The sequence below is a fragment of the Callospermophilus lateralis genome, chromosome 4, assembly GCF_048772815.1.
Source record: "Callospermophilus lateralis isolate mCalLat2 chromosome 4, mCalLat2.hap1, whole genome shotgun sequence".
In the NCBI taxonomy this organism is placed as follows: domain Eukaryota; kingdom Metazoa; phylum Chordata; class Mammalia; order Rodentia; family Sciuridae; genus Callospermophilus; species Callospermophilus lateralis.
The window spans coordinates 60,352,484-60,373,778 of record NC_135308.1 but is presented as its reverse complement, the minus strand read 5'-3'; the positions used below and the strand labels follow the sequence as shown (position 1 = coordinate 60,373,778).

Sequence of the window (21,295 nt, the reverse complement as noted above, 5' to 3'; positions counted from 1 at the left end):
TGGGGAGGGCACTTCTGGAAGCCTCAAGGATATGGCCTCTAAGTAGAGTCCTCTGAAGAGTTAATGCTAGGTGACAGGATGAGAGAAGAATGCCTCTGGGGGAAGGAGTATTGTGTGGGAGTCCTGGAAAACAGAAGAAAAGTCAGTGTGGTCACACAGGAAATGACTGATCCTAGATTACAGGCAGAACCAGGTGACAGGCAGGGCTGGAGAGACCAACAAAGATCAGACCATGTGGGGTTTTCTAGGCTATGACTTATGTCCCATCAGCAAGGAAAACTCACAGGAGGGTTTTAAGAGGGAAAGTGGCATGGCTGAATTTTATATTTTGAAAGTTGTAGTGACTTCAGTGTGATGACTAGGAAGACTGTCAGGAGACCTTTTTGGTAACTGTTGATGGTTAAAATCAGAGTGGATAATGGGATAGATCTAGAGAAAGTTTAAACGTGAAGGAGAAGGAGGTGAGGACCAGGTCTGATTTGGGCATGGAGTAGAAAGTAGCATCTTTTACTGAAATCTAGAATGACCAGAAATCTGGAGGACCAGCTGTTGAAGGTGGCATATTTAGTTTGGAGTATGTTGAGATGAGGTTGTATATACTTCCAAACAAAACTTTCTAGGAGGCAGAATAAATACTAATTTAAAGTTCTTGGACCTTAAGTCCATTAAGGATTTTCTTCTTCTTCACTCTCAGTTGCCTGTAAGAATCATTCCTCTTTACCTCTGTTTTGAGATGGCCTTGATTTGGAAGACCTTTCTGGCTCTGTCCCCATCTGAAGTAGAAAGGTGGACTGGCTTTTCAAAGGGATGGAAAGATAGAGTTGCAAGTTTCTCCTCCTTGTTTTTCAGAATCCAATTTGAACTCCTCTGGTTGCATATTCTAGGGGCTAAGTAAAAAACCTATTCAGATGTATATTGAGAGCCCCTAACAACATTATCCTCAGAAGGTGCAAAAGAAAAAAAGGATATAAGGAGATCTGGGACAATGGGAAAGGATTTACCCAGTTTCTCAGGAGGATGGGATTAGGCCCAGACAAAAAGACCCCAGCCTCTTTATCTGTCCTCTTTCAGCTCACTTGAGCTTGGCTCACCCTGGGTGGTCAAGAGCTTCTTTTGTCCAAAGGAATCTCAATGCCTCCTGAACTCATTTCTTCCCACTGGGCCTGCTTTTTTCTCTCCTGCTCCTTCTAAACTAGAGCTGGATGGACCTGGGGAAGGTGTCACCCCCCCTGCCTCTGTCTGCTCCTTTGGCTTATTAGTCCCTGTGAAGTATTCATGCTGTGGAAAACCTGCGTCTTTAGCTTTTGTGATTTTTCTTAAGACCACATTAGCAACCAGAAAGAGTATCCACATGCAAAACACTCCTGCTTAATGCTCTCTTCCCTCAAATGAGTGGATATGTCATTTTGGAGAGTTCCTAGCCCTGTGCTAAAATGGAGGTGTCTGTGAAAACTGCTTGGCAGGTGTGATGCTGACCTGCTCATTACATGTTCTTTGACATTCACCATAACCACAGATTCCTAGAGGAGGGGGAGAGGGGGATGATTGGATATACCAGGGGCTTATCAAGTGAATGTTCACCTTAATCCCATCTAGGCCTTTGCTCAGCAACTTTGAGTTTGGGAATTTCAAAGCAAATCCTATTTTGCTGGGCTAGCTTTGTGCAAATGTTAATCAGTGAATTGTTTCTGAGCATCAGTGTAAACCTAATGAGAAATAATGCTTCAGGTAAAATGTAGAACGACCTGGAAATCATAAATTTCATCAGTTGAACTAAGATTGAAACCTGATTCTGCCTTACCTTCATTATTTCATTAGGACCAGATATCTTAAAGGACATATTTCATTTTTCGAACTTTCAAGTACCCACTGATTGTGTGAAGGCCCACTGACATGCCAACCACATCCCTCTGCTGGTCTTTCCTTCTGCCAGCTAGTATTAGCTCTGTGGTCTTCTGCTATCATGGCAGGCCTGACAAATACCAGCTAGGGATTAGTGTACTGGGGCCTGAGATTCTCTTGACTTTTAGAAAAAGACTCTTAATGTCTTAAAATAGCGTAGTAGCTAAAATAACAATAACAACAATAATAGCTGGCCATTGCAGAGAGTAGTGTTTGTTTAAAATCCAAGGCCCCATTCCTGGCAGCAGTTTCCACTAGCTGGGCTCCCACAAGAATTGCTGTAATGGAAAGCATGTGGCCTCATCATGAGAGGAAACACAGGGGTCTGTGAAATCCCCTCTGAGAAGATTTCCTGAGCATTGACCTCCATATACCCTAGAACTTGAAGTAAGTGGTGTGGACTTGACCATTCTAAAAAAGACTTGGGAGTCTGTTGGCCCCTCTAGCCTCAACACCTAGACTGTCTGTTCCCATCACCAGCTTCTGAGATGCTTTCCTACCTTGTGAGGAGGAAGGGAGTCAGGGAGGCCAGTCAGCTATAGCCTATGAAAAAACCACACCACTCGGATGCATTATGTCTGGAAATGAATATGAACTGCCCTCTGAATGGACAGATACCAATCAGCTCTTGACTCCCTCCCATCCTATGAGAAGCTCTTGCAATGCAGGCTGTCAAAGTCTCACCTACCCTGTATACATCTCTTCCACATCCACCCCCAGGCCTACTGCTTTCTGGTAGTCAGCATGTCACATCCAGCAAAGCAGTTTTCTGTCCCTGGCCCACTTCCCTTGTGGAATCCATTGCAACCAGAACCAGAGTTTCCAGGTATGGGAAGGATGTGGAAGATAGCAGGCCTGGGAAGGCTTATTAGAAACAATGGAAAGATATGATGATATGACTATCTTGGCCTTGGATCACATGCCCTATGGACTTTTGGAAAGTCCTCAGTGGTGTTTCTAATGGCATTATCAAGTCACCTTATCCTGGCTCCCTCAGCAGTCCTGGATAGCATCCTTGATGCACTGGTTTCAGATTTTGACAGGTGATAAAAGCACGTATTGAGATTGCTGCTTCACAGAGTCCACATTTCATAACTATTGACTGATGTTATTTTTGCCTTTGCTGAGAAGCTCACTCATGTGTTTTCTGTTACTTTAATGGATTGCTTCCTGATACACAGGGAGGCCCAGCCATTTGCCCTTCAATCTGACAAACTGCAGCTTCACCTGAATGGACTGGAACTACACAAGGAACATTAGACCAGGCAGTTGGCAACACAACTCACTTTTCTTCCTAGAAAATATGCTCAGAGCAGACACACTTGTAAACATGCTTATTTGCACCTTTATGGAGCCTAACTTTAATTAGGATTCTCAAAATTCTTCACTTCCATTCTCTGAATTTTTAACATCTAAATACTGTACTTGTGAGGAGGGAGGGAGTCAGGGAGGCCAGTCAGCTATAGCCTATGAAAAAAACCACACCACTCGGATGCATGATGTCTGGAAATGAATATGAACTGCCCTCTGAATGGACAGATACCAATCTGTACTTCTGAAGGCTAAATGGAAAATGCTTGATTGTGATTTATTTGTCAGTTGTAATTATGCTGATAAACAGTATTCTGGACTTATTCTGGGTTATTGGTTATGCCAATAAATCATTGTTCTACCAAAGGCTCTGCAGTGGGTTCTCATGGAATGTCTCCTGGTGGATATCTCCTTTCTTCCTTCTGCTCATCAGACACATTTTCTGGTCTGTGCAGGAAATTCCCACTCTTCTTTGGTTCCCTGGCTATGGTTGGAAAGACATCAGAGTGTCAAAGGCCGAGTTCAGGCCTATGGTATCAGCAGGCCAGTCAGGCAGCAGAGGCTTGTTGCCTTGCTTATTTTGTATTTACTGTTCTCTTGCTTTGAGTTTGGGGACAAAAGCCAACAGGTTATTAAAAGAATGAAAATAATTTGACTTCTGACATTGGTTGGGTCTTGGGGTTACTGGGTATTTTGTTTTGATGTGAAAGCAGCTGTTTGGTAACCACTAACTCTTCCCTTATTCTTTTCTTGCAGATGAGCTCACAGTGCCTGCACTTTACCCCAGTAGCCCTGAAGTGTGGGCCCCGTACCCTCTGTACCCAGCGGAGTTAGCGCCTGCTCTACCTCCTCCTGCTTTCACCTATCCCGCTTCACTGCATGCCCAGGTAATTTATACCCATCGGCCACGACTTCACTCACTCCACCACCAGCCCTTTCAAACCTGGTTCCCCAGAGCACACCATACAACTAACACCTATCCAGCTAACAGATCCACCTTCAGGAGATGAATGATCCCCTCTACATCAAGCTGACACCCCTCCAGGATTTACGAGGAGCATCTGACAGCAATGATACCACCCACTGCCTGATGTTTATCCCCCCAAACACCTCTCTCTTCCTTAATGATCTCACCCTCATCTTACATGAGAGACTGGGGCAAGGTCACCTCCCTGGCTCTCAGCTAGCTAGAGGGCATCACCCAAGCATAGATACGTCTGCCTTTTTGTGTGGAAGGGTTACGGAGGGAGGAGTATACTTGAAGTTATGTGTGTCTGTGTGTGTATCTGTGTGTTGAGAGGCTTCTGCTTTTGTTTCCCATGAAGATCTAAGGACCAGAAGAGAAACTTCCAAGAGGAAGACTGCGTTTTCTTACACTGATTACAGGAAAGATGAAGAGTTCCTTGTTCCCATGTTGAAGCCCTGTAGGAAGGGTGCAATATAGTATTTAGAATGTAATTACAAGTTAAAGTAGAGATCTCTGTTCTGCCCAACTTTCGTTTTTAGTTAAGAATAGCCTGAGTTTTATAAACAAACTCCCTGTTTCTCCCCAGAGATGTCTCTCTGCATACTAACACTTCCTCTCTTCTTGGAGAAAATGTTTCTCTGAGCCTTGTTTTTAGTGCTGGTAGTAGTAGTAATCATTGTTAAGATCCATTGTTGGAAATAACCACTCATTCTTTGGCCTTCAGAGAGTAATGATCAATAGCAAATAAAAAGAATATAGAGCCTGGAGATGTAGCTCAGTGGTAGAACACTTGCCTAGCATGTATAAGACCTTGGGTCCAATCCCCAGCACACAGGTATGGTTTTTGTTTTATTGGGTAATATTTGTTTACAAGGCTGGATGGAATAAACAGTTTCCCAGAAAATTCTTCTTTCTGACTTAAAACGCTTTTCACATTGGACAGAACTATGTTGACTGAGTCACCTGCAAGTAGCCCCTAAGTAGGCTTCTCCAAAGCTGTGAGGTCAGGAGTGATGTACATTAAGTAACTAATTACCAATGCTTTCTGCATGTACTAGTGACCTGGCTTCTGGGGCTGTTCCTCAGTCCCTGGACTCCTGAGAGCAATTGACCTCTGTGTTGGGAGGAAAAGGTAAAAAGTAGTAAAGAAAAATGTAGATGGGGGCTGCAGTTGTGGCTCAGCAGTAGAGCGCTCACCTAGCACGTGCGAGGTGCTAGGTTCAGGCCTCAGCACCACATAAAAATAAATAAACAAAATAAAGTTATAAAAAAAATTTAGATAGTGGCAGAGAAGCTTCTTGGCACAGAAAACAAATTAGAGGAGTAGCTGTGCCTTTTGGTTTCCCTTCCTCTGCTGCTTTGCCACTTTCTGTCCATGTCATTGCTTGTAGCCCTCACAGCTGGCTTCTAACAGGAGGGAGGGAGATGTAAGCCTGTGGCAGTCTTCTGCTGAGAAGAAGACTATGGTTTATAGTAGTCTGGGTGATTTTGTAAATAATGAGGAGCAACTGAAAGAGCCCCTTTTATTGCTCCCCTCTATCACCACCACCAATCTGGATATTGTGTCTCCAATTGCTAGATGGCTCAGATTGGCAGTTAAGGCCATTGTTAATAAATACCATGAAACAGTACAAGTTTGCATACTCTTCTGAATACCCATGGCTTTGGTTAGTCACCATTTCCTTGGAGAATCAAAAGTTGACAGTGAGCAAAAAGGTCTGGAATAGTGACTTTGGGCTGTGACATCTGCCATTGCTTCATTCATGTAACAAATGAAATCAGAAGTGATCCTGGGGACATGGTAGGAGAAGGACCTAATGAATCTTAAGGGATTAGAAAGCCTCCACCATTGTAAGGGAAGCTGGAGACACAGTGCAAGATTAGATGGACTGACCTATTTGAATAAATGGGATGCATTGCCCACGTGGTGCCCTCCCCTGGGAGTTCTTCCTTGGCCTTGAGACTTTCCCAGCCTGGAATCTGCCACATCGGTCTTAGATTTGGTGAACTCTCATCCAGTATCAGTGAGATCCATGTGTTTCACCCCTCTTCCTGTTTGGAGTCATTCCCAATGCAACCTTGGACTCCGTATCCGAAAGATTCATTCATGAATATGGTTATTTAAATGTCTTAGTCAATTCTGGGACTCACAGAGTGAACTGATAGAAGCTTTACAGATGAGCTGGTCTGACCCATTTTACAGATGAGGAAACAGGCCCGAGAAGATGGAAGGAGTTACCCAAAGTCACAGTGGCTCTACCATGACTAGACCTAGTTTGGTCACCTGACTCCCAGGCCTATCCCTTTCTACTCTGAGGCTGGCTTACCAAAAGACTTATTTAATGGAATTTTGGAAAGGCCTCAATCCAGTGACTCCTTGGAACTTTAGATGGGAAACCTATAAGAAGAGACTTGGAGGCAAAGACAAGGGAATCAGCATTTAACCTGCACCCAAAGGGCCTCAAAGAATCTTACTAACTGGAGGTAGAACAGAGTGGGGAAGCTCCAGGTGGAGCCTCTCCCCTTAGTGGATAATTCAGTTTTTGTTATGGAAATTTTATAATGTCTTTGGAGAGTCTTCTAAGTAATTTTGCTTTTCTTAGCAATGTTGTGCTCTGTTTTGAGACATGGATTTTTTTTTTCTTCTAGTGTTTCTCTCCTGAGGCAAAGCCCAACACACCTGTCTTTTGTCCACTTCTCCAGCAAATTAGATTTGTCTCTGGGAATGTGTTTGTCACATATCAACCTACTGCAGACCAGCAGAGGGAGCTCCCATGTTGAATTTGTCTGTTAGCTATTTTTCCCCCTTTTGCAAAAACTATTTCTTGGCAACATTTGAGAGATTTCAATAAAAATTTTAATCAGAGCAAAAAATGATGTCAAGTAGACTACAGCGTTTTGTTTTTATGGTGATGAAATTCTGAAGCAAAATTGTTACTCTCTGACTGAGGTTTTGGGAGAATTGGGCCCATAGCAGCTAAATGTGTTACACAGAAGGACTCGGAAAAAAAGCACACTGGGGAGACCAGGCCCCAGAACCCAGGCCTCATCACTGCTGCACGTATCTTCTTGGGCTCCTGAACCACTATGAGCTGCATACTAGAAGATTCTCATTCCAGCCTTCTCAACTACCAGGACATCTCACTTCAGGAAGGACAGTGTATCTAGCTAGCAGAAGCCCATTTGCAAAGAGTGGATGTGTTTTCTAGTTCATCAGTTGTGACCCAGTGGAAAGAGGACTGAGGAAACGGAAGTTGTCATTAAAACAGTGAGGTCACATCTCTAGTTCTGCCTAGATTTAGTCATGATCTGGCACCCCCTCAGATTTTCCAGTTCTAATTTGAAGATACTTTTTGCAATCAATTCCTTTTTTCAGAAACAACTGGCTATGGTAATAGGACTGCACACTGGTAGCACCTTATTATTTGGGGGGATAAAAGTGTATTAAACGTCATCAACATTTTTAGAAGTGACTGTTTAGTTCACTATGAAGGCCATTGATCTTTGAATTGTATTAAATATGTAGGAAGGTTTCATCCACTACTTTCTGGAAGGTCTAAAGATAACATACAGCACTTCCTATCACCTCATGCTCACACATCTCTGCTTTTAGTCTTGTTGCTCATGGGACAGAGAAATTCTCCACATTCTAGAAATCTAGCACCAATTACCCTCCTCTAGAGTCAGTCACAAAATTGGGTCAGAGCATTTTGCAGGGAGGTAGGCCTGGGAAAGAAAATCCTGGTTCCCTACTGCTTCTCCAGAGGCCTCATTTGCCCAAGTTTCAGCAGGTATTTTGGAACTCACACAGGCTATTATTGTACAGTTTGTGATTGGAGCATGACCGGTACTGTAGAAACAGAAGATTTTGAGGCAAAGTTACAACACAGACTTCTTAGAGGTGTGCCCCTTGGGAGGCCCCTGTGGCACACTGAAAAAATTTAAAGGTTAATCTCAATAAATACAGAAGTGGACCATGAGGAAGGAGACATAGGCAGGCAGGGCAGGGAGATCACAAAGGGAGAGGTGGGCCTAGGACTAGCATGTGGGTTGCCTGCACTGCAGAGCTGCCCCCAACACCACCACATCTAAGCATTTACTGAGCTTCATGGTGCAGCTTCCAAGAACTGGATTAGAGAATTTTTTAAAACACAAATTTCACTAAGCATCTCCTCTGTCATTACTGTTCTGTGGAGAATATTAAGAAAGATAAAACACAGAGTCTTGTTTTGCAAGTCTGAAGAGTGTGAGAGGGAATGTAGACCCAACCATACACAGGGCCCCTTGGTAATCACCTGCCTCCATCGCAGCTATCCTACCCAGGTGCCTGGTATAACTCACATGGCAAGAAGTCTTCCCTCCCAACCCCTTCAGCCTCCCCACCCCCAGCATGTACTTCTTGTTCATCAGGCTAGTGTTATAATGGTGGCTGTTCCTGTGGGACCTGTGTTCAAACTCCAACACATAGGTAGGGGCTTTATCACCACATACAGGCCTGGCTTTCAGAAGTAAGGGAGATTCTGGTCTCTTCTGTGAATCTCAGATCCTGTCAGCTCATAGCCCTGGCTCCCTTGTCTTTCAAACTTGACTCTCCCATGGGTAAATTGTCTGGCCTCCAAAGCTGCTGCTTGCAGCTGTCCAAAAGACCCAAAGCTTTAAGTTGTCTTTAGACATCGATGAAACAAACTGCTAATCCTCTGACAGTTACATTTCACTCTAAACCTGAAGCTCATTGAGGCCAGACTATGAGGAGAAAGAATTCCTTGAGTGCCCCAACTCTTTGACTGGGCCTGTCTTGCCTTATTAGGCTAAGAACATCTTGCTCAGTGATTACAGAAGATAGGGGCAGGAAGACCAGACATTGTCCTCACAGCATTAGTCTCCTGTGACTGTGGTTGGTGCCTCTTCCAATTATTAAGAACACCAAGGTCCCCTTCCTTTACCCAGACCTGTTGGCCAGGTCTTGTGCTATGAACTGAGCCCATCAGGAGCATTACAAGATGCTGCTTTTTCTTTTTTAATTCCAGACAGAGCTGAAAGCATGGTTCTACCATTTGCAATCTGTATGGCCATGATGACATGTTCTTTAACCCATCTGAGCTTCAGAAAAATGTAGCTAATCATTCCTCATATAAAAGACTTAATAGTATCTGGCACACATTAAGAGCTTACAAAATGTTTTTTGTTCTGGGGGATGTTTTGTTTGCTTGTTTTTAAAAGGTAGCCTTTCCCAGGAGTTTTTGAATTTTCAATAAGGAGAAGGAAATCTAGGACTAAATCCAAGTTGCCTATAGGGCAGTGGTAATTAAAATCCTGAGGACATGCAGTATGTTTTGATGACAGTAATGGGGCTGCAGAACCCTCCTGTACCAAATGGAAAGTCAGAGGCTGGAAAGAATGAGGGACCAGAGTAAGATGAGGTATCAAATGACAGAGTGCCCCCAACATCACCAAGTGACAGCACCTGCCCCACATCCAGCAGCATGATTTCCACAGCTGTGCCAGTAGTTGGAGAACTTGTCCCTGAAAGGAAGTTTCCCCGCAGCCATGCCGGGGAAACGCCTGCCAGCAGAAAACCTCTCCCTGACAGGAAGCAAGAGTGGAAAATGGCTGAAATCCCAGAGAGACTCAACAGTGCTTGTTGTTGCTTTCCACAGAGCTGCTGTCCCTGAACTTTCCAGCTGCTGCCTTATCTTGCTTGCCTATCAGAAACTGGAGAAGAGAAGGACCTGTGGGTCACCCAGCTCATTCCTCCCTGAGCCTCTGGTGCTTTCTTCCCACAGTCTCCCTCCACAGTAATTCTGCCCAGTTTCGTTTCCAGGCAGCAGACTTAGGTCTTGAGCCTTGGGGGATTCTTTTCTTTATAGTGCTGTGACTGAAATCCAGGGGATCCCACTCCTGGCCAAACAAATACTCTCTCCCTGTGACCCTGTCCATCCTTTCTCCTCATCTGCTCTGGTATTTGTGGAACTAAGAAGCCCCTTAGTTAGAAATGAGAGATGTAAGCATTGGCACTGGTCTCTTTAAAAGCAATCCAAAGTCATTTATCTTGGTCTTTTAGGGACATTTGTTCCAGAGTAGCTACAAACGAGGCCCAAACCTTCCCATAACAGGTAGTGTTAGGTAGTTGACATGTCACAGAAACCAGAATCAGTCACCTAGTGTGTGTCCATGTGGCCCTGGTCAGGGTCACTGAGCCCAAGAAGACTTCCCTAGAAATCAGTGGTGTCATTGCCAAGACAGGAGCTGACTCAGAATGGCTACCTTTGAGGGCATAACAGCGCTACCTTCAGTGTCTGTACTGTCTCCAGATTTCTTAAGTATGTCCCATTTTGTCCTCAGTGTATAACTAAACCCGATGGATCTTATGCAGGTTTTCTCTGACCTTATTGGCAGTATGAGCCCAGGCCCGAGTCATACCTGTAAGTAATGTGGGGTAGGGTGGGTTTTTTGGTATTTTTTGTTTGTTTGTTTTGTTTTTGTTTTTTCCCTTTTTGCAGTACTGGGAATAGAATGCAGCGGAACTCTACCACTGAACTAATTTTTCAGCCCTTTTTATTTTATTTTGAGACAAGGCCTCAGTAAGTTATCCAGGCTAACCTTGAACTTATGATCCTCCTGCCTCAGCCTCCCCAGTAGTGGAGATTACAGGTGTGGGCCACCATGCCTTGCCTGTAAGTACTGTTTGTGAATTTACTCCTTCCTTGGGATTATCAGCAAATGTGTGGACCAGCTGTCAGTAGCATATTGCAGACAGCCAGACACCTAATTAGGACTCATTAAATCAAACAAACAGGATTCTCATGATAGTTGCTACCTTCTCTACTAAACTTGAGATTTTAGGCGAGTTTTAACCTTGATGAGCTTCGATTTCATTATCTATACATGAGAGGAATGAACACTTATTTCATAGAGTTCATTTGTAGAAAGGAATAAAATGTTTTGCATAAAATAGTCATTATTATTAAAACAGCTCTTCCACTACCTTCCCTTTGTCAGAAGGGGTTCTGGTATGGCCCTCTTAATAAGTGTGAGGAACACACAAAACATGGACTCTGGACCAGGACCAGACAAGAGAAACTTAAGGGTTTGGGCTTTGCTCTTTGGTTAGGAAGAAGAGCAGCTAGAGCAGGACAAAAGAGGAAGCCACTTTTTGGGGCCATCCACCAGGAATTTGAGGCCCTTCCATAGTACAAGAACCCAGGCACCATCTTAGAGTATGTGAATTCTAACTGCTTGAAAACAAACCAGAGGTGACAGAAAAACTTTGGAATTACACAATGTAATCTTTGCAAAGGAGAAAGTGAACTTTTCCTTGAAGAAAACCAGTTGTGACAAGGGGAAAAGGAAAATCAACTCCAAATGGGATCATGTTTTATTCAGGATTTGTGCTGCCAGTGGGAAGGCCAGAACTCAGTGACATGATGGGAAAGTGGGACACCCCAACCTCAAGCTTCATGCATTCTCCGCCACAAAGTTCTACCCGCTTCACTGAGCTCAGCTCCTTGGGACCTCTAATGGCTTTTGATAGCAAACATAGTTAAAAATTAACAGACTGACAAAATTAAATATGGATGGCAAGCAACCACTGTGGACTTAATCTGACACAGGGTGTTACATGCTTGGGTGCTCTCAACCTAAGTGGCGACTTGAGTGAACTTGGAGATGTCTGAGCACATTTCACATGCCTATTTGGAAGCAAGAGCCTGACTTGTGTTTTGGACAGACAAGAAAAAAGTCTAAGAGCCCAGGAGAGAAAACCACCCCTGAGGTCTTATGTTTAATGAAACTTGGTCTTGATTGGTCTTAGCAGAAAGTGCTCATGGTTAGGATCTTGTTCTTGTGGCCTAGATCTTGTCCCTGCCCCAGCTGAGACCCTGGCAATCCTTTGCCACCCTGCCTGAGAGGTTTGCAAAAGCATAGAGCTGGTGGTGGAACATGGACGTCTTCAAGCCATGACCTTCTTGCTCACCCTTTTGCAGCTGCCAGGTTGGGTGCCTTGGCAGGTTTAGTCTGTGAGCCAACTTATATAAATCTTAACATTTTTGCCTCAGTATTATCACATTGTTTTATTGTCTTAGGCAGGGAGTATCAAGATGCCAAACAAGTAGTAAAGAGTGCTGATTGTATCTTGTGCCCTGTGCATCTGCTCATAGAGAACATGGCTGCCAGCATGGGGAGGTAGAAAGGTGTGGGGCATGGAGATTCCTTTACCAGTGACCTCCAATGGGCCTCATTTTATGCAGCATAGCCATGCTTGAAAAGTCTTCTCCTTTATGAGAAATGGGGAAGGTTGCTGCTTAAGAACCCTATAATTGGTGCCATAAAGAGGATAATCTTTGCAATGCAAGCCATTACTCTTTTGGATGAGTTTGGGGTTTTTTACAACAGAATGTACTTCCAGCTTGAAGCCCTGTCAGTCAACTGAAGAACTTGACTGGGTTTTAATTGGTGATGCTGCCCCAAGAGAAGGTCCATACAGGTCTGCAGTGAGTGGGGACAGAATTAATTGTCATTAAATCAACACTTTAGTGGCTCAGTGCAGTCATATCAAGGTTGGGGAAGCCCCTGATAGATTATTCAAGAATCCATTTGGGGACAGAGGTAGAAACCTACTTAGAACACCTAGGCCTAAAAACTGACAAATCCAGGGGCTGGGGTTGTTGCTCAGAGTTAGAGCGCTCGCCTAACATGCGTGAGGCACTGGGTTTGATGCTCAGCACCACGTAAGTATAAAATAAAAATATTATGTACACCTATAAGTAAAAAATAAATATTAAAAAAAAAAAAAAACTGACAAATCCAGGCTGGGGTTGTGGCTCAGTGGCAGAGCACTTGCCTAGCATGCATGAGGCACTGGGTTCGATCCCCCACACCACATAAAAAATTATTATAAATTAGAAATAAAGGTTAAATTCTTTAAAAAAAAAAATCTGACAAATCCCTTAATTTGAGTCATTCATATAAAATGTTCAAGTTACTGTTTTTGATTGTTTTGTTCAGAACATCTTCTGAATGTGCTTCCTGAGAAACCCTGCACCTGCATTAGGAAAGGCACAAGAAAATCCTCCTCAGTGCCCCAGATCAGCCATCCAGGACACCAGCCAATTTAGTGGTCTTCCAATACAAATTAGTTTTTATTAAGAGCTAGAAATTTGAATGCCGCATTGGCACACCTCAACTGCTTAGATCTACCAAATGGATCTAGGAATCCACTGGCAGGGTCTTTCCTGACTACCATTTCTAGGCATCCAAAAACATTAATAGTGTTTCTAGAATTAAAAGATGCCTTGGTCAGATAAACCCAGGGCTAGGTCAAGTCAAACAGGTTTCTTTATTTTGGAATTTCTTAGAACATTTCATGTGCTGCTTTATATCCAGAATCTGCTGAGGATCATAGTCCAGCCATACATCTGGAAACCTTGATCAAGAGCATAGTCTCTCAGACTTTGTGTGCATTGCAGTCACCTGGAGAGCTTGTTAAAATGCAAGTTATTGAACTCCAGCCCTAGAGTTTCTGCTTGTCTAGCAAGTTCTAGGGGATGCTGATGGTTCTGGGACCATACTTAGAGAACCACTGGTCTGGACTTATTTTTCCATTCAGCAAAGAATAAAATAGCCAAACCAAAGGGTATCCATTAATTGGCCAGCACCATTAATTGGTCACCATTAGTGACCATTAATTGGCCAGCACCTGGTAAGCATTTCTCATGACTATTTCTAAAGGCAGGTGTGCTCCTGGAACTCAGTCACTAGAAAGGGGCTAGTACTAGGCAAATGACTCTCAGTGTCTTAACTTGTGCTCAGGACCCACTGGAAGAGAGGAGGGATGGTGATCAAGCAGGGTTCTGCCCTGGAGACAGTCGAGGTCTTTCTTTCCTTGGCATAATTAATTGGGAACATAAATTTGGTATGTGTTTTAATCCTCTAGGGCTTAGCTTCTTCATCTATAGATGGAAGAGGATGTAAATTATTTTTAAGGATGCTCACTAACTTTAGCATTTCATTTTATTTTTGCTCCCAGTCACTTTTTTGAGCATCTGTCCACTCCATCAGCAGTTGGAGATAGATGTTAGAGCCTGTGTATTGCCTTGCAGGGGGCTCTGCATTTTATAAGAGCACTGTAGGAGGGAGTGATGGGAGGATTCCAAAAGCCTAGCCCCTAAGTAGTGAATTGTAACAGAAGCAACTGGTCTAGTATAAAAGATTCCCAAGGTCTTCCAGTTTGCACACAGATTTCATAGTCCTTTGAAGTGCCTAGTACTATCTCTGTCCAAATTAAATCAGGATCGGTGTTGGTTAAATATATTATGTTAAAGGTTCTTATGGGGACTTTAGAAGCCCCTGGAATTGTATTTAGGTTTGTGAATGTGTGAGTTTGAGTACGTGTGAGCACACTCGTAGGTTTTTCTACAAACAGGATGAAGAAATGTCAAGAGCCATTGCCTTACATGGAAGGCTAGCCCTTATCCATATACAGTTGCCATGAGTAGGCTTAAACTCCTGCTGAGCTGTTCCTGGAGAAGAGTAATAGGGAGTCTGCAAGGAGCTGTGATTTTCCACATTGTTAATGATGTATCTCAAGCAGCTCCTAGAGAATAGATAGGAATGACCTGGGTCCCAAAGCCACAGCAGGAGCGGCCCAAATGGGAATAAGGGGGAATCCTCGACTCACAAGCCCTAAACAGCAGTGTTTAGAACAAAACATCCTGTCTAGCTGCCCGGACGCTTGACTTTGCCCCATAAACTCTGGCCCCATGTTGTGCCAGGAACATACATAAAATGCTCAGTTTCACCTAGTGGGCACTGCCCTCTGCTGGAAGGTGGGTGCTACTGGGCCTCAGTGCCAGAAGAGGAGGGTGTCTTGGGTTGTCTCTGGAATGCAGTGACAAGAGTTCACACTCTAGCGAGTGCAGTAGTCCCAACCATGGGGCACAAGAGTGATGTGTTTTGTGGTCCATCTGTACCCTATCTGCCACCACATCTTCTCTGAGAATCAGCTGGCCTGCTTCCACATTGGCATCCTCGCACCTCAGCTCAGCTGAGCAGTTATCCTGGACCACATCACTGGGAAGCGTATTTCTTGTCACCCTGGATGGTCCCAGCCCAGGCTGATGGACAGACGCATGTGCGCCTGAGAGAATGCAGGGGCTGTGTGTTTAGAGAGGTGGGTGGAGAGGCTGGGGTGGGTGGGAGGTAAGGGGCTTCCTTTGTGCACTCACCTTCACTGATCCCAGACCTATGCCATCCACTCTGCGGCTCTCCACCTGGTCAACCCCTTCCTGTGTCCCTCTGAAACACCATCGCGTCTTGGCCTCCTCAGGGCTCAAAGCCCCCACACCCAGGCAGCACAGCCGCCACCGCATTCCACACTGACCCGGTGCACATGGACCCATCCCCCTTCTACTATGTGTCTAGGTTCCCAGCTCCCCACCTGCCCCAGGGGCCTTGTGTCCTGGCCCCTCCTTTACCACCTGTCTCAGGAAGGCAGCTCCAACTCTGCTCTCTGCTTAGTGAGCAAGTGGATTCAGATGCACAAAGCCATAAGCCATGGGGTAGGTACAATTTTTTCTTGTCTCTTTCTTCTCAACCCTCTTCTCCCTGTCCCCTCCTCCTCCATACTCTTCTCACTCTCCCTTCCAGCCCTACATCCCACATTTCCCCCTCCTTTATTTTTCTCTTTTCTTTTGCCCTTCAAATCCCTAAATTCCCAGAGTAATGTGCTTTTAGCCAATGTACAGGGGAAAGTGATCCTTCAACCCCTTAATTACTATGAGTGGTAAAGGTAATTCTGGCCCTGCCCTGAAGGAGAGTTGGGGGCTCTGGTGGCTTCCAGGGAATACAACTTTGCCCTTTTAAAGTACTTGGACCTCCTTCCAGCTGGTTTCTGGTAATATCCCATGTGCTTCCAAGAAGAGACCTAACACACGGATGGCCTGAGGGATTCCCTGAGGTGGGTTCTTGGTGGAAGCAGAAGTTCAGACTGCATCCTTAATCCCTTCAAGCCACATATCCAGAATTAGGCCAGAGACCTCTGCTCCAAGTTGGCTCTGTGGATGGAGTCCCCCAATGTGTCCTCTGCCTCTGCACTGACTACCAGGGAGGACATGAAAAGGCCCATGAGGTGGAAAAGAATTCCCAGGACTTAACCTGTAGGGACCAAGGCAAAAGGTCAGAGACAATATGACTTCTCTCTGGAACCAATTTCTAGGCATTCTAGCTTTTAGAATCAAGTTAGGGGATGTAGTAGCCTAGTCCTGAGTTCTGACCAACCCTGACTACACTGAGCTTTGTGACCATTGTCACTTAGAATATCCAGACCCCAGTTGGTTTCCTCACCTATAAAACGGAAGATGAAACAGCCTGTGGTCCCACTGCTTCCCCTTTTCAGCCAGAATGGCTCCTACTTCAGCTTGATGTTTTAGAAGTTTGAATGAGGCTTTCTCCTACCACACCAGCAGGAGGTGCTGCCTCACACAGGGCCTTCCAGCCCTTTGCTGTGTAGCTTCCCCTTTTTGTTGGGATTTGCTTTCCATTCTCCACTCCATCAGTGCTTCTTGTGTTGGGTAGGCCATCACTCCTCAGTATAAAAAGAGGAGCAGCAATGAACAGACACTTCTTGCCTCAGTTCAACGGCTTAGGGGCAAAACTGACATCACCAATATGTGAATATTTGTTAAAAACAAAGTGTACTTGCTCTTGGTGTGTCAGGGATCCAGACATTCTGCCAAGTGGACAATGCATCACTCAATTTATGTTGGGACTGGCCTTCCCCTTTGGAAACATAGTAGAAAAGATAGGACTGCTGTCTCACCTGTGCAAGGCTCCTTGCCCAAGCTGCAGGTTCCTTGTCAGCAGAATGAGCAGAAAGCCTCAGGCAGCAGACAGCCCTCAGTTCTAAGAAACCAGAACCCTTTCTCTAAAATAATAGGATCAGAACCTCAAAGAAGTTTTGACTAGGCCACTGTCACAGAATAGATCAAGAACTGCCTCTTCCTTATCAACACAGATAAGGAAAGGGGAATTCACTAGGCCAGACAATGCCTCATGATGGCTGCTAACTTTGAAAAGGAGGTTGAGTGCAGGGACTTTTGAAAAATTTCGAGTGCTTCCCTGAGAGCTTAGACAGGTGTTCATGGAACTGTGTGAATGCTCTCAGTTCACTGGACTGGTGCTTTCAGCTCCTCAGTGACAAATCCCACAGGGCCAGTGTGAGTGGGCACTACCTGGGAGCAGTAGGAAATTGGAAGAATGAGAATGTAGGCTGGGACCCCTGGCTCACAGCTTTTTCCCATATGTCTTTCCAGATGCGCTGGCTCCCTCCCTCAGAGGCTACTTCTCAGGGCTGGAAGTCCCGTCAGTTCTGCTGAATGCTCTGTAAGTACTTGGTCTCACTGAGGAATGTGGAAAGCAAGCAGCAGGCAGACAATGCACAGGGCTTTTGGTAAACAGCAGCTTTCATCCTTTCTCCACACCCACACCTTCTGCACTCTCTTTGGTTGTCCATCTTTTAAAAACTAAAACTCTCAGGTGGCAGTGCATCTCTTCTGAGAGAAAGTTTTCATCTGGGATCAGGGAAAAGTGAGGTATGGCCACTGCAGTGTTTGAGTCTAACTTAGGAATCAGATTCCTGTCTGTGACACTTCATAAATAAGCAATCAGTGCTTGTTTCTGAAGAACACGTGTCAGAAAGTTTCCTTACGTAATTGTGGTTCACCTCCCACCATTAAATAAAAACTCTTAAGATTTTTTATCTTAAGAGAAACAATATCCTATGTTGGCGTCTTTGTGCCATTGTAGGCCTGACTTTGCTTCAGGCAACTACCAAATGAATTTTTACCTATAAATGTAGAATTTCCACAATGGCCCACATACCTTCTGTAATTCAATATCTTGAATGGATTTCTGCTAAGTACAAGGCATCATTATTCTAAACTATAACTTGGTGTTTTAATTTGGGGAGGATGCTGAAAATCAAATGGGAAGAGGAAGGGATCAGACCTTAATCCTATTAGAAACACTAAGGAAGTCATAGCAAGTCTGGGTCTTTTCTTGGGGACCTTATATTTTCTGATAAAAATTGTTCAAAATAAAAGTAATGTTATTTCTTCTTCCTCTGTGACAGAGAGTTCTGTGTGCTCCGTTACATCACTTGAGGCCATTGGGTCTCTTGGAGAGGTACTGTGTAGAAAGAACTGGCATCTAGTAACCGGGTTTCACTTAAATAGACACATGTTTAAGAATGCTCACAGGGAAAGATGAAGGAATGACAGTGCTAGTCCTCAAGCAGCTTAGTGCCCTCTTAGGAGGAGTTTTCAAAGGAGATGGGATTTATTTTCCACAAGCAAATTGCCCTGTTGACCTGAAGTCTCAGTTGGTGGGTCAGGTCACCTTCCAGACCAGGATGTGGACTTCACTTGGCCAAGTTCTTGCCACTCTTGGTGGTCTGCACTTTCAGGCAAGCACAGGCCCTGGCTCAGAAGGAGGCCTGCTGTTCTCCCCCAGCAGGAGTGAAGGAAGTAGGACCAGAGTACAAGATAGCCCAGTGGGTAGCTTCTGTCAGCAGTGGCAGGTGCTCTCAGAATGTTGAGTCAGGAGAGAACACTTTCACCTTAGTGATTTCAGTTGGTGAAACTGGCAAAAGATGGTTGCATAGAGCCAAAAAAATGACTTTTTTTTTTTTTTTTTACATTTATCTAGACCAAAAGGAAAACATTCATCATTAAGCAGTTGCATTGGGTTTCATTCAAAAAGATCCTCAACTTGCCATTTGTATTGGCAAATTATTATACTCCACAGACCCATTAATGGATACCCAATCAGCCAGAGATCCAGAGACAGCAACTGTTTCCAAAGCAGTGCTGGCAGTCAACATTTAGCATATAAGAACCCTGTAAGATCTGAATCCGAATATGCAAACTCACATGAGGATGAGTCATTTGTTCAGAGCTAAACGTGGATGGTGGGCCAGACTCCTTCCCCTGGATGTGGACAGTGTTGGGGAGGGGAGATAAGAAGGATCATGGACAATAGTGCTTATTGCTGCTGCATCCAGAGTTAGACCAGCTCAGCATGGATCCAGTATTCCAACTCTTTCTAGTCTCTTGGATCAGGTAGTTTCAAAAACAGCTAATAATCCAGGCTGCGTAACCCTAAGGAAATGTAAATTAGAATTTGAACTATGTTGTTGATGAGCTAATATAAATATGTTAGACGAAAATGAGTCTGTCAGAAAACTCAAATGAAAGGCACACACAGTAACATCACTGTCTCCTCAATTTAACAAAGAGGGTTTGCTCCCCCCACTTGTTGTTTCTCTGTGTAGAAAGTGTTACCAGAACAGATAATGAGGGCAAGAGCCATGCCTGGTATCAAACAGCCTACATGCAGATTGGTGGGCACTTCTGATGGGATGGAGCATTAGATGCTATCTTCCAAATCTTGCTCTCCCAAAGATCCTTTTAGGATTTTTAATTTATCCACTTTGATTCCTTTGTGCTAAAGAGAAATTAATGACTAGACTAGAAATATAAACTGAACTCTTTATTCTTTAAATAAACATGGGCTATGTCTGCTATGCACTAGATATAAAAATGTGTAACAGTAGACCTGTGCCCCTAAGGAGCTCAAGTTTTAGTGGGGGAGAGTTGCGGGCACATTAAAGACAAGAGAGATTACTTAGGATGCTTCAAGATAAGCATGTGGGGAGGTACATCACTTGTCACTGACAGAAGGAAGTGAAAGAGGGGTGTCAGAGGGCTCGGTGGCCTCATGTTGTTTGATCAGCATCTGGCCTGACAAGCAGTGTTTAGTCTACCTACACACTGTATCCCCCACCCCTCACTAGAGTCTTGGTAACTGTTTGGTCCAGCTATGTGGCAGAGAACCTCAGAATACATAATAATGATTGAAATTTATGAATTTCCCAGATGCATTGTGAACAGGAAAACATAAGCAAGTTTTTTGTCACTCCTTGCAGATCATGAGAGACAGCTTTCCTTGTTAGATATCCAAATGCAGTGAAATATTTTTTAAAAAATAAAAGAGTTTGGGAGTTGAGGTGGGTGTGGGACACTATTCTTAAGAACTCATGATCCTGGCCATGGACCAGGACCACAGCATAAAAATTATAAGCACATATTGTTACATCTTCACCAAATTAGAGAAGGAAATGGTGAGAGAGAGCACTGTGACTGGAATTCAAAGCAGTTTATTTCTTATATTTTGTTATAGGAAGAATAGCTTAGCCTGTCTTTGGATGTGAGCATGAGAGCCTTGAGCACAGAGGGCTGGACATGGAGGTGATTTACAGGGAGGGAAAGGCAGCTTGCAGGCCCAGACAGTTTTTGTGGATCCTGCAATCACCTATGCCCTCTCCCTTAGAAGAGATGCATGTGCTGTGCTTTCATACTGCCCTATGGCCAGAAACCAGAGCAGTTCTTGTGACCGATCAGCCATTCCCCTTCTATCAGTGAAGGTCTCCATATCACATTTAAAAGCCTTAATATAATAAATATTCAGGGGACAGCTACAATGTAATGGGGAGGAGATGGGCAATAGAATAATAAACACAGTAGGTCAGGTTGTAAGCGTTATGGGAAAGAGGGAAGTCAGGCAGGAAGCCAACTGCTGTGGGGTTGACAGGCCCTTGTTTTATCCTGGTGGCAGAGTTAGCAGGGTCGTCCTGAGAACAGCACTCTAGAGGCCTGGTACTCTCCCAGTTTGATAAGGGGCTGCTTTTTCAAAATAGGCCTCACCCTCCCAAGTTTGGAGAATAATGTAACTCCTCTGATCCTGTTCCTCTTGCTTCTCTTTGCTAAATAAAAGTATGTGCATGAGCTTGACGTGCAGCCAGCTTGGTTCAGGGGAGACTTCAGAGACCCCCTGGGAGAGGCAGTTGGTAGGCCCATGGCAGCCCTTCCCCCAGAGAACTTTCTTAGGACAGCCCTGAGTACAAGCTGCAAACTTTTCCCCTTACCTGTTTCTCTGAAGCTGGCTGGCACCTGCTACCCATTAGTTCAAAGAGGGTGGCCATGTGTGAGCCTAGGACATTGAGTCTCAGTGGTTCACAGCTCAGACCAGGGTCATCAGAGGAGCCCTTGTCTCAATTTTCCA

General features: G+C 44.4%; 1 protein-coding gene across 3 annotated transcripts in view; it reads left to right on the top strand.

Moving 5' to 3' along the window:
- Rbpms (RNA binding protein, mRNA processing factor) overlaps positions 1-21,295 on the top strand; it is a 170,229-nt gene that overhangs the window by 140,851 nt on the left and 8,083 nt on the right. For 2 of the 3 annotated variants that reach the window (XM_076853906.1, XM_076853905.1), the window contains 2 exons: positions 3,970-4,100; positions 6,830-7,057. In XM_076853906.1, the coding sequence (XP_076710021.1) occupies positions 3,970-4,100; positions 6,830-6,961 (263 nt within the window). In that variant the 3' untranslated portion in view covers positions 6,962-7,057. Of the gene's footprint in view, positions 1-3,969; positions 4,101-6,829; positions 7,058-17,487; positions 17,558-21,295 lie in introns of those variants that run through there. The other variant, XM_076853907.1, reaches the window with a different exon arrangement.